We start from the raw sequence: 16,526 nt of genomic DNA on the forward strand, positions 1-16,526 counted from the left end.
TTTTAACATTATGGTTGTAAATATGCAAGAGTATTATTAAAATTTTTTTTTTTTTTTTTTTTTTTTCAAATGGATGAACTTTCCTGAGATTCTGAAAACTCAGTGGCTCAGCAACGAGTCAAACATTGAGTCAGCATGGCTCAAACATTGTAATGCTGAGCACTGTGAGTATTTAATTAATTTAATGGAGAAATATAAACATTAAAAAAACAAAGAGGTTTGTCTCAGAAGAAGCGATTGCTTTGAAAAGTTAGGAGATAGAGCTCTGCGAGTCGTTACAGTTGCAGACCAATTTAAAGCAAGGTCCGATATTTCTGTTTGAAATCTTGCTTAAAGGACAGTTGAAGAAACTTAATAACGAAATTGTGAGTGCGAGTTAAACGTAACATCTGAAAAATAAAAGGTAAAAAATGAATAAAAAACATATAAAAAGTGAAAAAAAAATTGTACAGATATACATATTATATATATATTCATATTGTCTTCTCTTCCTATTGCCACTGAATAGAATACAGTAATATTTTGTTTTTACCGTTCATTATGAGCTCGAAAAATAACGTATACGTGAGACTGCAAAACCAGTTGTGACGCGATCTATTTGTCATAGTTGTAGTTCTCAATGATTTAGGTAAATGTATTTCACTGAAAATCCGTCGAATGAGGTTATCAGCGAAATAATGAAAAGCAAAACATGAACATTAAATAGGAACAGTCAGTTTTTTAAACATTAATAATTAATAATTTGTTAACAGAGTATAAGAAAAATAAAGTGTGTTGACTGTCTCCCAAACACTTTGTTTTTAATTATAATGTGAAAATAAAAAATGACAGTAAAAAAAAAAAAAAATTATGAAACAATGCAACTTGAAAAAATTACTCGTGTAAATGTGTGTGTATACGTGTGTGTGCGCGTACGTATGGGTGTAAATGATTGAATTACGAGTTATGTCCGTCAAACGGAACCAAGACGAGGTAGATTTTTCACTCTCCATATTTTTATATAAATTTTACTTAGTGCTGAAAAAAAATGTAGCCATTGTGTCTTTTTCTTTCTTTCTTCGATATAAAATATGAGTTATTCCAGCGCCGTATACGCTGCATCGATCTGTACATGTATACTTTCATTTATTTACCTTAAAATTAATTGTAGCTTCAAATTAAAACTTTTTTTAAGTCTCTTTGGAAAAGTCGATCGTTATATTTTTTTATAGCATTCTTTAAGTTAAGAAAAGTAATGGATAGCGTTTGTATGGTTACAGTCATCATAATTTAATGATTATCGACTTTGAGTGATTATTATTATTATTATCATTATTATTATTACATAATATATAAATATATATTTATATTTGTATATTTAGGATGAGTAATTAAAAAAAACAATCGTTAAAGACTGCTAAAGTTAAAAAAAAATAATAATATCAATAACTCTGAATCGTTAATTCAAACAATGGTAAGAGATCTTAAACTTTTCTTATACCTCACCAAGAGTGCGGATTCAAACTAAAACAATTTTTTTAGGTAAAAAATAATGTTGAAGTTTTAGGATGCATACTTATTGTAGTAACAATACGAAAGAATGATATCCGCGCCAAAAAAAATTCTAATCAATCGGCCATTGCGTTTTACGAAATGTGTGCGGCGACAGCGGCGTCGTCTTGAGCAGACAGCAGCGCAAATGCAAACTCGTTCTGTTGATTTGATTTATGACGAGTTGACGAGTGTTTACTTTAACGCAAGTGTAGCTGTATTGTAAAAATACTGTAAAATATACGAGAGCATTTGTCGTCAATTTCTGTCTTTGAATTATTAGAATTTATTCGGTGAGCACAAAAAAGAAACTATGTTAATCGCAATAAAAGAAATAACCAAATTTCCTTGATCGCGTTCAGTTTTGAGGTTACCTTACTTCTTAAATCGTCATTTTTTCAATCAATTATCAATAAAACAAGTACACCGCACTAACTAAGCGTAAAAATGGCTGTAGTTATCGAAACTACTATAGGTGATTTTACAGTTGACCTTTACACTGAGGAGCGGCCACAAAGTGAGTTTAATTCATTTGTATCATAACCCTATACTTTCCGCTATATTGCGTAGAAGTATTTTTTAATGTATTAGTTGCACTGTTCTCTTATTTTCGTTACTATTTCTGGACATTAGGGAAGAAAAATTATTTCTGTACTAGGTACTGGAATTTTTTATTAATAATCAATACCGGAAACTAATTTTGTTTCATTTATTTATTTCCTTGTCTATTTACTTATTTCTTATACATGAGCATATTGGATGAGATAGATTTGAAACATCATGTAATTTTTTTTTATTAAGATACTGACCAATACAATCATCTGTTGACACTTTTAGCCTGCCGCAACTTTTTGAAACTATGCAAAATCAAATATTACAACTGGAACCTATTCTTTACTGTGCAAAGCAATTTCATAGCACAGACAGGAGATCCTACAGCTACTGGAGAGGGTGGAATGAGTATTTATGGTGTGGTTTTAGGAGAAAAAGCACGCTTTTATGAAGCTGAAAAGTTGCCAAAATTGAAACACGATAAAGTTGGCTTAATCTCAATGGTGAATTGTGGCGACAACATGTTAGGTTCACAGTTTTTTATTACATTGGCTCCAGATCTGCAGTCGCTCGATGGAGAACACTGCGTGTTTGGAGAGATAACTGAGGGTCTTGAGATTATTTTAAAATTTAACGAGACAATCTGCGACACGGATCACAGACCTTATCAGGATGTTAGGATATCGCATACAGTGATTTTAGAGGATCCATATGATGATCCAAAAGACCTGACGATACCAGACAGGAGCCCGTCACCAACTAAAGAAGCTTTAATGGTAAACCATCAATTTATAAACGAAAGGTAGAAAGTAGGTACACCTCATGATTGATGTAAAAAATTTGTAGAGTGATCGTATTGGAGCGGATGAGATAATTGACGACACTGCAGGAATGACGGAAGCAGAAGTCATTGAAATGCAAAAAGAAAAAGAAGCCAAAGCTAGAGCAACGATTCTGGAGATAGTTGGTGATATTCCAGATGCTGACATGGCCCCACCAGAAAATGTCCTTTTTGTTTGTAAATTGAACCCAGTAACAAGTGATGACGATCTTGAGATAATTTTCAGTAGATTTGGAAAAATTGTTAGGTACGGATTTTTTAATAATCATATGTTATGCATCTATTTTAATTTTTTTTTTTTTTTTTTTTTTTTTTTTTTAAATGAAATCAATAAAAATTCTCAATTGTTTGAGACAAAAATTAAAATTAATTTATTTTAATCATCAAGTAGAACAAGTTTTTGTCATGTATAATTATTTTTCAGCTGTGAAGTCATCAGGGACAAACAAACCGGAGATTCCTTGCAGTACGCATTTATAGAATTTTCTGATCGAAAAAGTTGTGAAGATGCGTATTTTAAGATGGATAACGTACTGATCGATGACCGCCGAATTCACGTTGACTTCTCACAGTCCGTGGCTAAAATGCGATGGCGCGGAAAAGGCAAAGGTATAATTTATTATGATGATAATGGTAAAATAAAAAAAGATGAAATGCCAAATGATAGAAGAAACAAGAAAGTTAGGCAGCGCAGCAGATCGCGAAGCCCAAGAAAAGATCGGTATGAAAATAGAAAAGATCGAGATGAAAATAGAGGAAGGTATGATTCGAAAAAAGACTATAAACGACGGCAAGAATCTTATAGAAATGAGGATAATAGAAGACGTGGAGTTAGGGAAGAAAAACAGAGTAAGAAAAGACTAGATAGGAGTAGAAGCAAAGAAAAGAGAGAAAAGAGTAGGGAAAGAGTTAGGGAAAGACGAGAAATAAAAGACATTTGTAAAGACAGAAGAGACAAAAGTAAAGATAGGAAAGATAGAAAACGCGATTCGCGAAACTCGAGAGATGAAAAGCACAAAAAAAAACTTAGAGATAGTTCGTCTTCTTCGGAGGAAGAGCGAAATGATAGACATTCAGGAAAACGTCGAAAGTCGAAAGAGAGATCAGAGGAAAAAAACAGTAGTAAACGACGACACAAGCATAGAAGCTAATAGATTTTGTATATAATTTTTATAATATAGGTGTGGGTATGAATGAACGTAATGAATGCTAGCTTTAATAATAGAAGAAAAAAAAAACTAAATTTTGTATGATTTCATAAATTGTACATTAAAACGCGAATGTTTTTAACTGTATAAGTGTGATGGTAAGTTTATTTACAATACATAGAGTACAAAATAAAAAAATGTTTACAATCTTGCATTCAAGGTAATTCTTTTTTTTTCTTCTTCTTTTAGTACTTATAGTCCAAGCTCTCAACTATACCAAAGAGTTTTCCCAATGGCTTCTATACAAAACTATCGCTATGTATAAGTCAAATATATTCTTTACCAAGAAAAGTTAATCAGCGAAGAAAAACTTTTTAAAAAACGTTGTCGCACAAATTAAAACACGAGGTTTTTTTCTGGAATCCCACAAGTAAGCATACCGCATTTTCAAAAATAGAAGACTGAAAATCTTACTTCAACACTATTTTTGATCTTATTTTTACTTTTATACCCCGAAAATCCAATTTCTTTTCGTTATTATCAAAGTAAAAGCTAGTTTCGAGAAAACACTATTTATAACGTATAGTTGGAACATCTCCAAAAGGAAACTTCTTTGAAGCTTCGCAAGGAAAAAAGACGATAAATTACATACGTAGAATATAATTATTTATTAATCCTCTCGTCCTTACAATCAATAGCATGAAAATTTTGGTTTTCGATTTTTTTGTTCATCCATCCCACATATCAAGAGCATGTGAGTGCATTTATTTCTCTTTTATGTTCAATTTGAGAGTAAGCACCATAAAGACTCGACAAAAATCGTGTAATGTGTTTGTTTTTCATTGAATCATCGCGTTACATTACATATATCTTTTTGATGCAAAAGAAGGATTCCAGTTATACACACACACATATATATATAAATATATGTAGATACATACGAGTACACATGGAAGTACTTATACATAAATAAATTTTAGATCCATTTGTTTCTTCGAGATCCAACACTCCGTTTATTTTTTCCCCACTTTTGTTGCCTTTCGATGTCCAAGATGCATATTGTTACAAATAGCTTTATCGAGATTAAAAAATACTAGATTAATTTTTTTTTTTTATGATATACATTGATGATTGTTTTTCCTTTTTTTTTTAAATCGACTTTCCGGTATTGTAGATATGGTTGGTAGGTGTTAACCAGAAAATCGTTTAGTGCGTTCTAAAGCCATATGTATAGCCCAAATAATTCACTCCAACATCGATCGTTAATATGCATCCATGAAAGCATGTCGGATATTTTTTTTTTTTTTTTTTTTTTTTCAAGTCTTGTATAATTAATTGATTTAGTTTTTTTTTTAAATTTATTTATCTATTTATTTATAAAAAATAAAATTTTTCCGCAACAAAAAATATCAGTTCAAAATAAATTGTCTTCTTGCACCCCTAAAAAATGTCAACTCTAAATAACTATAATTAATTATAATTCAAAGATTATTTATTTATTTTGCGCTTTAAAATTTTTTTTTTTTACGTTTACCTTAATTATATACTTTATGCTGTGTATATATATTATATAAGCTTACGACAGAGAGGATTGGACACTTAAAAAATTCGAACCTTAGTAGTCTTTTTTTTCTCATTAGCCTTACGAAGAAGAACGTTATCGAACGTACGAAGCGAAGCGATCGCATTAAACGCTACGGCGTTTTTTTTAAGCCAAATTCATTGAAATTTCCTTCTTCCTCGTTCCTTTTGTACTTATAAACTGTAGACCGTGTAAACGCACACAAGTTAAAAATTTGTCTTTGAATTTAAAGAGGAAGATGCGTAAACGTTTAAGATCACGGTTAAAAATATACATTTATATTTTTTATCAGTCCATCAGCCAGTAAACTTGTCGCGTCGCTTTAAAAAAATGTTTTTACAAAAAAATAAATTTGCTATTCCAAATATACGTATGCACGCGTGTACTTATGCACTCGTCCCTTTGCACCTTCACTTATGAAAATTTGTTCGGAGGAAAAGTATCGCTTCGCTTTGTTGTAGCATCTCAGAAGAAATAAAAAAAAAAAAAATTATATTTTGCACGTTGCTTTTAATATTTTCTTGTTGATAGTGGTAAGCAACTGTGCCCGCGCACTCGACCCTTGATCATGTCGCGCGTGTTTTTGTTACGCAACAACATGATACCGCGCGAATTTCCATCAACCGATTTAGTCGAAAAAACACGTATATATTATATACATGCATTTATAATTATACGTGTGCACGATAAGTTTGTTTTCCTTTGTGTTGATTAAAGGTTGATAAAATTTGACTCTCATTGAAGGAACAAAAAAAAAAAGAACAAAAAAAGAGCCACCGTGCATACATCGTACATGCATGCAGCACGCGCCCGAAATATTGTTATTATATTAATTATCATTGTACACTTACTCGTTATAATATTACTCGGTCTTATTTTCTCCTTTGTTTGCAAGTTTTATTCATAAATATATATTATCTTACTCTTTGATTATCTATTTGAAAAACAAATAAGAGGAAATAAAATAAACTGGCGGGTGCAAGGCCAACATTATCCTCGACTATATTATGTTGTCGATTTTCGTTCTCCTCCTCCTCTTCCTCCGCATCAGGTATGTACATGTACGAGCGAATTGCCTATACGTATATTTGTATCACCGGCACATGACCGGCAAACAGCCAATTCGCGCGCACGAATCCCCTTTTATAATACTTTTCCCATTTCTCTTGACGTTTCGTGTATGTATATGTGTACGTGTGTGTGTGTAGGCGCGTGTTTCATCGATCGATCTAGTAGAGCAAGCGATGCTGGTTGTAGGTTGGATAACCCCTCGAACCGACGAGATAACCACTTCTTCCGCCGTAGCTGTCGTAATTCTGCAATCAACGAACGGATGTATTATGCCTGACCGAAATCTGATTGGATCTACTTGAGTTGAACGGTGAATCGTATTGCGGCCCACTTGATACTATATATGTAATGGGTGTACGTGATGCAATTGTAATTGTTGTACCGACCTGCGTTCGTTTCCTAGACACCATGAACCTCTTCTCGGGCGGGTAGTAAGAGCCGTGGACGCTGTACTGGGGCAATCCGTACTGGGGCGTGCCGTACTGTACCCCGGCGGCGTCGTACTGTTGTCCGGCGTATTGCGGCTGTTGTTGCTGTTGGTTGAGGTACTGCTCGTAGTAGCCGAGGGGCCTGGCTGCACGCCCGAGAGCCGCGAGCTCGGAGCTCAAAAGGGGCTCGGCCGAGAGGTAGTTGGGCTGCTGGGGGTAGCCGATCGAGTTGTCGAGCCACGAGCCGGCTGCCATTGTGAAAAATTGGATTGTGTCGTGCGATTAATGTTAAAGAGGGGGGGGGGATGGGAGTCGACGTGCTGGTTTCCAATGACATGTATATGTAATTACCGCTCGGGTCCTCGTCGTCGAGCCCCATCAAGTTCGACTCGTCCTCGATGTTCTCGTACTCGTCGTTACCGTAATTCCTCCAGTTTCTGGAACACCATTAGCATTCATGTTTAAACGGTCCCCCCCGTATACTACAGGTATATACATATACCTAGATGGCGAAACAAAACAAACAAGCTCACCCTCTGTTACGGTGCTCGCTGTTGTACAGCTGCAGGAGGGCGTACAGCTGTTTGTCCGGATCGACGTCCGACTCGCGCTTGTACCGGATCTCAGGGTAGTAGGTTGGTATGCTGAAACAGGCCCGCCGTCACATTATTACAATATATGTATACCTTGTGATTCTTATACATGTATATATAACTCCATTGGAAGTTGAGAAAAAAAACTGCTGAGCAACGCGTGTGGTGGCTCGTGTTCTCGTGTACGTGTGTAGGTATGATATTGCGCGACGAAAATCTTTGCGTCTGCAACGTGACGCTCGTTAAAAAAAAAAAAAAAAAAAAAAAAAAAAGAATCGATCGAAAACACACGAGTCGCGAGTGAACGACCGAACGAGTGTGTATATACCTATGATAAGTACGTGGTCCGCCCATGTACGTATGCGAGCACTCGTCCACAAGTGTCTCCCCCCCCCATCCCCTGCTCTTTCTTTTTTACTCTCTTTCTCATCCCCTCGGGTATGTGTCGTTTGGCTCGCAAGTTCTCTCCGAGGGAGCTTTTATCTCCACTTCCTGGCAAAGGCCTCTCCATTGTGCAGCTACGCATGATCTTGTGCGCGCAAACCTGCACACGTGCCGCTTATTCTGTACTTTTGTATGAAAGCCCTTATTAACATTGTCAACCGCTGCGTTCCAGAGTTATATAGTATTAGTAGTTCCAGTATTTCGATACCGATCTCTTAACGATCGCGTTGCAAACTGAGCGCGCTCGATAAATTTCAACGTTTCGTTCGTACGAAAACAAACACACAAGTACGAGTGGGTACCTGTACCGATCGGCTCGATCTAACTTTGTTCGCTCGAAGCAACTCGATGCCTGATGCATCTTGGCTCGACGGCTGTCGGATCCAGAACAGCCCTTTCGTACAACTTGGCGACAAATCCCATCGAGCTGTAACTTACCTCACGGAGTTTATCGACAAGGGAAAGAACAACGGAAAGTAACAATACCGAGTATAATTTAAACAAGCTCTCCTCGCTCTGTACCTGTTGGCGTATACTCGCGTTTCTCGCTTTAATGAGCCCCTCTCCCTTCCCCTAATTTGTATACCAATGTACAATGTATACATATATGCGAGTGAAACGCGGCATTGCATATACAATTAACCCACGCATCGAAGTGTATGTATATACATGCATGTATACACTGGGTGTATGGGAGGAGCAGGAGGTTCGATCGATACGCGCTCGTATGTATGTAGGAGTTGCTCCCGTCAGCTGGTTCCCCTCCTCCCGGTTGGGGGCAAAAAGGGAGGCTATGTAGGAAGATTTCCAGTCCTCGCGTGACCTACTTTCCACACGCGCTTCCATTCAGCTTTTCGCCACGTTACACGGGAGGACGCAGCCTCTCCGGCATTAACCACCACCAAGCTCCTCCGTACGTAACTTTGATACACATACACCTGTGCGGGCGCGTATCCTTTGGCTCGGGAGCCACCCCCGGAGTAGCTAAGCTCCCCTTTGGGCCGAGGAAAGAGTATACGCACACGAGGGAATCTACGAAAAAATCTTTTTTTTTTTTTTTTTCTTTTTTTTTTTCTTCGTTTGGACACACTGAGAGACCGGATTTTTTATCTTGAGGATGACAAAAAATATGCGCGAGCTTGCAATCAACCGTTATTATTTTTTTTTTTTTACTTCCCCAGTTTTACAATGAAAATGAAAGTTTGGTTAAAAATTGAATGAAAAAGCTCAAACGGGTCACACTTGGTTTGTTTGATAGTATGTACATGTATCCTCGAAAACAAAGGTCCCGAGTCACGTGCCTCGAAAGACAAAATTGTTTAAATTCGGTATTTTCTTTTTTTTCTTTTTCTTTTTTTTTTGTTTTTTGTTTTTTTTGCGGAATCGCTCGTGTAAAACGTATACGTGTCCTCCCACGCTTTTTCTCTTTCACGCGCACACATACACGCCGCGCACATCAGCCACCTTTGTTCAGCGGGAAGGCAACGTTTGTTATTCCAACTGTCGCGCACGCGATATGTATAAAATCTGCGTACATATAAATATTTTTTCCTCGTCCCCGATGGCCAGAGTAACGCGTTCGCTCTCCTCTATCTCCGGAGGATGTATAGGTGTACACGCGTACGTGTATAATATTAGTTTAGCTGTGCCACGTACATTTGGTTACTCGCATGTGTGAACCTACATGATAATAGTGGATTAGGTAAAAAGTGATGCGCTTTCAAACGTGGGTTACGTGTAAAGCATATACTGTACAAGTGTATATATATATATATATACACGTGGGTTCTCAAGGAAACGGGACTTGCTGGCGTGTATAAATACACCTTAATTGCTCGACGGTCGCGAGGGTGTATTTTTGGAGAAAGTCGAGTACGTCTGGCTGAGTTTTTCTTTTTTCCCCCTCCGTCTACATACCCGAATGTAAGGTGTACAGGGAAAGGTCGGAGAGGAAGAAACGTCACGACTAAAAAATAGAGCCCCTTTTTTTTTACACTTTTATAGATGTATATTTTTCCCAAGGGTTTTTCGAGCGTGGGAATAAACGATCATTACCGATATATAAGTATATATTCAAGAGCCCTCGGCGTGTACAAGTGATATTTGTTCGACCAATCGTCGTGTAAGGTATTTGTTTGCGGTTAAACAATCGAAAAATGTTGGAGAGCGCAAAACAATACAACGAGAAAAGATAGTAGGCCGGTCAATAACGAGAGAAGCCGTCTGTAGGTACTGTTTCTCCCTGTGAAGGAATTCAAACAATACAGCCCGAGACGAGGGAGCAAACAAAAGGGCGCGATAAAGTGAAGTTTAAAGGAATAAGAAGGGAAGGGTGCAATATAATAGTCTCGACGGAATGCCGGCTGTCGCTGAGAAGATCGTACTGTCTCCTATGACAAATAAAAAGGAAGCAAAAAAAAAAAAAAAATTATTACGTAAACGCGCGATCGGCGCTTCTTTTATTTCGTCATCGAAAGTTCATAGATTGGTGTTCACGAAGATTATTGGATTAGCCCGGTGAGTCTTTCACCATTTGGTTGTTCGTCACGCGTCGCATTTCGCGCGTGGAAAACAAAAACTCGTTGGAAAGAAAAAAGAGAAAAACAACATCCACGAATGGAAGAAAGGAGATATCGAATACGTGACATTCGTGGACGGAAAGCTAAATAAGGTGCGTGTATATATATCGACGCGAGAAAGAGACGCATCTCTTCCTGCCCCTCCCCCCCCCCACACGAGTGGACGTCGGACGAGCTTCTTCGCCCCATCAATAAAAAAAAAAAAAAAAAAAGCCGGTCCACGTATACCCTATTCGAGTGCAATTTCGTACTCGCACGCGGGTGAAAATGAAATTGCTGAAATTTCCGAGGAAACCTTGTGCTCCCGTGAAAAATCCCCCCTCCCATCTATCTTCCGCGCGACCCCCCTCGAAGTTTCACCATACATATACACACGCTCCTAGTGCATCGTAAAAGTGACGAAGCTTCTGCGAGTTTCACGAAACAGGTGTATATTATTTATTATAGCCCTCTCGCGATACCCGAGGTATAACGGGGGGAGAAAAAGAAAAGGAACGGCATATACGATTTTTGGTTCAAGTATGAGCTTTTACGCGGTAGGTATATAATATATATATAAACCTCGCTCTTTATATGCATGCATACATTCGAAGGGTGAATTGCTTTTTGAACGCGATTAGTTCATACTTGTACTCGCGCTCTTCCATCAATTTCAGGGGAAGCTGGTTATTTTTCTCTCTCTTCGTCTTTGCTCTTCGTGCGAAAACACGAACCATCACCAGAATCCAGGCGCATCCTGTTTGCCGTAATATGTATACCTGGAGGTAAATACACGAAGTACGTGTGGATGGGCTTACCTTCTCTTGGGCTGGGCCGGAGGAAGCTGCGGGAGCAAAGCCGAGGACTTTGAAGGGCCGGCGACAGCTGGCGATGGCGGGGCCGTGCCGACGATGGATGCAAAAGATGAGGACGGCGAGGCGGGAGCCAAAGTGGTGGTAGTGGTCGGCGAGCTCGAGTCTCCGGAACGCTTGCGGCGCTCCTCGGCCGAGAGGCCGGCGACAGCGTAATTCCGGCCGAACCTTTGGGGACCTCGGTCCCACGAGTTCCGGGGGAACACGTCGTCCAGCTCGTTAACCAGGACCCGGCCGTACCTATACATGTTGCGCGGAGAGGGGGGAAGAGAGAAATGAATGTGAGCAACAAAAAAAGAGAGATTTGCAAGGGTGCCAGAATGGGTCTCTGAGTGCACAAGAGAGAGGGTGTAGAGTTGCGTGCCATATCGCGATCCCTCTGGGGGTGGCGATAATTCAAGCGTTAGTCTCGCTTCTTTCGTGCTTCGATCTCTTTTCACACCGTAGGGGTGCAGGTTACTCAGTTTATTATTATTATTATTATTTTTATGTTTTTTTTTTTTTTCAATCCACCGTCACACGATATTTGGTCGCAGTGTGTGTACGTGACCACGAAAAAAATCCCCTCGATAAAAGCCACGTCGCGTCCCTCCGTGGTCTCTCTTTTCCGCCCGATAGCCCACTTCGATCGTCGGAACGGTACAGTCCGCGCGGATAAACACCCGAGCCGTGTTATTAACTAAAATTACCGAGAGAGGGGGGGGGGAGGATGGGGGGATCTGTACGTACAACACACCTTCCTCTGCTGACGTCAATCGCGTTGGGGCCAATTCACCTGTGTACGCGTGTCCTTCGAATCCACGTCTTTATCGTAACCGAGATTTTTCCACTTTGGTACCACACATGGCCACTACCACTTGCTTGGTTCCTCTCCCCCCCCCCATTCTCCCTGCCATGGGGAGGGACGAATGTTTTTACAAACGAGCACGTGGTGTTGTTTTCATTCCCGATGGTTTCGCTCGAAGTACCCTTCTAATATTATAACTTTTCAATAGCTGGGACGCGCGTGTCTCGAGCCGTTTCCACGTGAAAACGTTTCAAGCCCGTTCCCGGTAACCAAGCTATTTTCAAACTGTTCTTATCGCGCGAGTCTTTCCATGAATTAATTACGCGATTAACCGTACAAGTACATGTATATAAACGTACGTTTCAGGGCACGTTTTTCCCTTGTTTTTCCTACCGCGCCTGAAAATCCATCGATTGATGCAAATGCCGAAAATTGACGTCAGAAGAAACGCGTCTAAAAAGAGGACTATTGGGGGAGGTGACCTAAGTGTGTCCTATACGTTTATTCGCATTAACAGGTGCACTGTCGAATCATGCTTTACCTAAACTGTATATAGGTTTACGACGCACAATAAAAGAGACTCACTCGTAATTGTTGTCGCGCTGGGGCACAGCGGGCTGGTCCATGATGTAAGTGCCGGGGAAGACTTCGGGGCGCTGCTCGGCCTCGGACAGCACGGCGCTCGCGTCCTCGAGTCCAGAATTGCTCAGTGTTCCTGCAGAGATACCGGTTGAACATATGGATATACGCAATGGAGGGCAACGCGCGATGGATGAATTTGACTCTACTGACTATAGAGCGTTAATGGAAGAGCTTTGGTTTTTTTTTTTGTTGCCTCCCGACTTGAAATTTAGTTAAAATTTCCTCTTAAATGTCACAACGAACTCTGTACACACGTTGCATCCAATCAGGTGTAGTTTTCATGAAGATCGGATCAACAATAGCGTGAAAAAACAAACAATGGGTAGAGAGATAGAGGGAGGAAAGCTTACTCTTTTCCAGCGATGGGGCGATATTGGCAGGTGAGGCGTTCCGGTCGGCTGCTGCACGTTGATTCTGCTGATTGCCGAACATGAGAAGTTCTTGCGATCGCTTGACTACTGCGCATTGTGTAAGTGTATGTACGTCATGGCCGTGCAGCGCCGATGGACAGATACGCGGAACACGAAGAAATAATAGACATGTATGTACATACGGATGAGAGGATGAAAGCGATCGTATATATATATGTAACGTACGCGTCGAGCGTTTGTTTACCTTTGGGCCTGGCCGGTTGCTCCGACTTTTTGGCTTCGTCGGCGAGTCCTGCGGTAGGAAGCGCCTGGACCGCGACGAGTATCGCGCTCAGCCCCAGGAACCACATCCACTCGGAGTACATCTGCAACAGACAAACCCATAAAGACCACAAGTCATGAGATCTCGTTCTCTTCTTTTAATACATATATATCTATTCATTCAACGAAACATCCCTAAATCAACGCGTCAGATTCCCCCCAACGAATCGCAATGTCTGACCCAACGTTGATCTCGACTACTTGCGCCTTCGGACGGCGAACATATGCGCTCTCTTTGGAAGGACTTATCTCTTTGAAAAGTAATAATCAAACAGCTCCAACTGTTGATGTTTCAACTCTCGTGGAAATAAAAAAAATATATATATATAAATATTATAACGTAATTTTTATCAAAGTTAGTTCCACCCCTTCTGTTTTGTATTTTTTGTTCCGTTATTTTTTTTACTTTGGTAAAAAACTGGTAACAAACTGAAAACACCTCGGGCCACCTGAGAGCGTTCATTAAACATATACGTCGGTTCATTTGGTTGTTCTGTTTCCTCGGACGCTTCAACGCACCCACGAATCTCTCCCTCCCCTCAAAGTGCAATATATATACGCATTCGTGCAGCGCCGAGCCTCGCAACTCTAATAGACTCGTGGCGCGATATAGGCCCACGCCATCAGGCGAACCGACCCAGTGTATAGGTGTACTATCCGCACGTGCACGCAGCATATTAACACACGGGGAGAATCGCGCGGGTGTAACCCAATTAGATTTCCTCGTCGAACTACGACGACGGCGCGTTCCATTAGACTTAACGTATATAGTACCACGTATACAGGGAGATTCTACCGCGCTAATAGAGTCCTCCAGTGCACAAGGTATAATATCATATACCGTTGGTATGTATACATATATATATATATGTACGGTGGACGCCTGCAATTTGCGGCCGTGCGGTACATTCGGGCATTGATTTTCAATTTCTAGGGGCTGCAAGCTCTCCCTGTACCTGCATCACGGGAATGGTCGGCTGGCTCCAAGTTTACCCTTGAGAGTATAGGTTGTGCACACCTCGAGGGAGAAAGTTTCTCGTGCTTCCGAAGTTGCAAGTGCTCGCGCTGATCTACGTTTAAAATCGATATACACTTTTTTGCGTCTCGACGATATTGTTCGAATCTATTTTTTTTTTTAGTCACCGAGTGCCATTGCACCGTATTTTTGTTTAACCCTCGATTGGGTACATCAACAATTCCCCCCTATATACCCCGCCGTTAGAGTTTAATAGACTTTGCGGGTATAATCGAATGAGCGGAAAAAGGCAACAACTCTGCTGACGGAGCGTACGGTGGGAAATCGATTTTCGGTAAAGGCGGGGAGGGGAGGGGGTAAACTTTTTCAATGCATCATCAAACCACGGTGTAGTCAAAGCCAAAAGGAATTGTAAAAGTCACGCGCGGGCTTTTTTGTATCTTTGGCGCGAAAAGAGCCTCGGTTGGGTGCACGCGTGTGATTATCGGTGAGGAAAAATCGAGTCATCGACAATTTTCCGGTCGAATCGTCCATTGTCGACAGATGACGCTTATCGCTACGACTATAGAGTATATCCGAGTGGAGTTGGGGAAAAAAAGAAAAAAGAAGAAGCTTAGGCAGCCTCGGCAAAGATCGATATAATCGTACAGCACAAGGACAAGTCTAAGTGAGAGAAAGGGACAAAGAGAAACAAAAGGACAATGTAGAAGCCGATGTGGGAAAACAAGTGACTGTTGTGATGCCCGAGGATAGAACACCCATGCACATACACGTGTAGACGCGTGCGACAGTTTGCGATACAAAATAACTAAGCCGTTGGCTACCGTGACGTCAATGAAGCCCTCGTTGACGTCAATGTGCCGTCCGTGCGCGACATGCATGGACAACCCACTAGACAGTCCAGGACACCAAAAGCCACGCTCTGCCTACTGCGAGGAGACGTAGGGTCGGCGAGGGAGGGGAGGGACAAAGTGACACAACTTGTTGCTCGTCCTGCGGGGATAGAGGCGCACGTTTAATCCGTATATGCATGGCTACAGTAGCGGGGATGCGTGGTTGGTTATATGCATAGGGACGAAAAATCGCTCCTCCGATGGCTTATTGCGGAAATTGTTTTTCATCCCTTTGTCCCTTACGCTGAAATTCTGTGCGCGGAAGGGAGCAGCTATACATATATAGGGAAGGTGGAAATCATTTTTCGTTTCCCTCCTTTGAAATCAAGAAAATTGCGTGAAATTTTTACCAACGTATATACCCACACGTCAGCCCACAAAACAGTGTATTATAAAGCAAAACCCCTGGTATTTAACTGGAAAAATGAGAAGAAGAAAAAAACGAGACTCACCTCGTGACGCGCAGCCAGCAGCTGTCAGCGGTACGGAGTATAGGTAGCAAGCAGAGCTAGTCTTGAAAAGAGCCCCCTCTGTCCCTCGCACCACTTGAAGCTCGTTTGGCGTCGAAAGCAGGAGTATCAGATAGTTATAGAAACGTAGAGGTGCGAGTGCAAACGGGAGGAAGACACGCGCGTCCTTCCGTACGGGTGTTTCGGGCCGCAATGGCTCCGAGGGGCGAGCGCACCCAACAGCCGGGCCAGCCCCTCTTACCCCCTCTCGGGCGAGAGACACCCACGCAAATCCCTCTACGTCGAGAGCAAAAAGGGGGGTGGCGAGAGACTACCGCCTCCCTCCCTCCCATCCTCTGGGGTGGCTCTGACGCTGTACCTCATTCTCTCGGGTCGGCTGTGGTACATGTAGCGCCTCGCGCTGACGCGATATATTCAAAGTGGAGACCGGGTGGGGTGAGTGCAGCA

General features: G+C 40.9%; 2 protein-coding genes across 6 annotated transcripts; one reads left to right on the forward strand and one right to left on the reverse strand.

The window, feature by feature from the left end:
• Nucleotides 1-69: 69 nt before the first annotated feature.
• Nucleotides 70-4,290, forward strand: LOC106641020 (peptidyl-prolyl cis-trans isomerase sig-7). 2 transcript variants are annotated; one of them, XM_023392386.2, is made up of 4 exons: nucleotides 70-2,047; nucleotides 2,368-2,858; nucleotides 2,929-3,170; nucleotides 3,348-4,290. In XM_023392386.2, exons 1-4 carry the CDS (start codon nucleotides 1,978-1,980, stop codon nucleotides 4,072-4,074), a joined length of 1,530 nt encoding a protein of 509 aa, XP_023248154.2. In that variant the 5' UTR covers nucleotides 70-1,977; the 3' UTR covers nucleotides 4,075-4,290. The 2 variants fall into 2 exon arrangements, with proteins under 2 accessions (XP_023248154.2, XP_023248155.2); XM_023392387.2 differs by having other exon boundaries at nucleotides 2,011-2,047; nucleotides 2,438-2,858.
• Nucleotides 4,291-6,844: 2,554 nt separating this feature from the next.
• LOC106640986 (prohormone-2) lies at nucleotides 6,845-16,269 on the reverse strand. 4 transcript variants are annotated; one of them, XM_014355183.3, is made up of 9 exons: nucleotides 16,062-16,269; nucleotides 13,664-13,784; nucleotides 13,399-13,503; nucleotides 12,992-13,121; nucleotides 11,566-11,859; nucleotides 7,686-7,796; nucleotides 7,504-7,589; nucleotides 7,111-7,400; nucleotides 6,845-6,969 (listed from the first exon to the last, which is right to left on the reverse strand). In XM_014355183.3, exons 2-9 carry the CDS (start codon nucleotides 13,782-13,784, stop codon nucleotides 6,883-6,885), a joined length of 1,224 nt encoding a protein of 407 aa, XP_014210669.2. In that variant the 5' UTR covers nucleotides 16,062-16,269; the 3' UTR covers nucleotides 6,845-6,882. The 4 variants fall into 4 exon arrangements, with proteins under 4 accessions (XP_014210669.2, XP_023248156.2, XP_014210678.2 ...); XM_023392388.2 differs by having other exon boundaries at nucleotides 13,399-13,506; XM_014355192.3 differs by lacking the exon at nucleotides 13,399-13,503.
• Nucleotides 16,270-16,526: the final 257 nt, after the last annotated feature.

Source organism: Copidosoma floridanum, unplaced genomic scaffold (genome assembly GCF_036245765.1).
Source record: "Copidosoma floridanum isolate Cflo_tuat_1 unplaced genomic scaffold, Cflo_Japanese_pri ptg000009l, whole genome shotgun sequence".
NCBI lineage: Eukaryota > Metazoa > Arthropoda > Insecta > Hymenoptera > Encyrtidae > Copidosoma > Copidosoma floridanum.

Excerpts from the sequence above, each read along its gene's own strand:
- LOC106641020 (XM_023392386.2), top strand. The coding sequence starts at position 1,978 with ATGGCTGTAGTTATCGAAACTACTATAGGTGATTTTACAGTTGACCTT. Across the intron at positions 2,048-2,367 it reads CACTGAGGAGCGGCCACAAA|CCTGCCGCAACTTTTTGAAA; the intron begins GTGAGTTTAATT and ends TGACACTTTTAG. Across the intron at positions 2,859-2,928 it reads CAACTAAAGAAGCTTTAATG|AGTGATCGTATTGGAGCGGA; the intron begins GTAAACCATCAA and ends AAAAATTTGTAG.
- LOC106640986 (XM_023392388.2), bottom strand. The coding sequence starts at position 13,784 with ATGTACTCCGAGTGGATGTGGTTCCTGGGGCTGAGCGCGATACTCGTC. Across the intron at positions 13,122-13,398 it reads CGCCCCATCGCTGGAAAAGA|GAACACTGAGCAATTCTGGA; the intron begins GTAAGCTTTCCT and ends GTATCTCTGCAG. Across the intron at positions 11,860-12,991 it reads CAGCGCGACAACAATTACGA|GTACGGCCGGGTCCTGGTTA; the intron begins GTGAGTCTCTTT and ends CAACATGTATAG.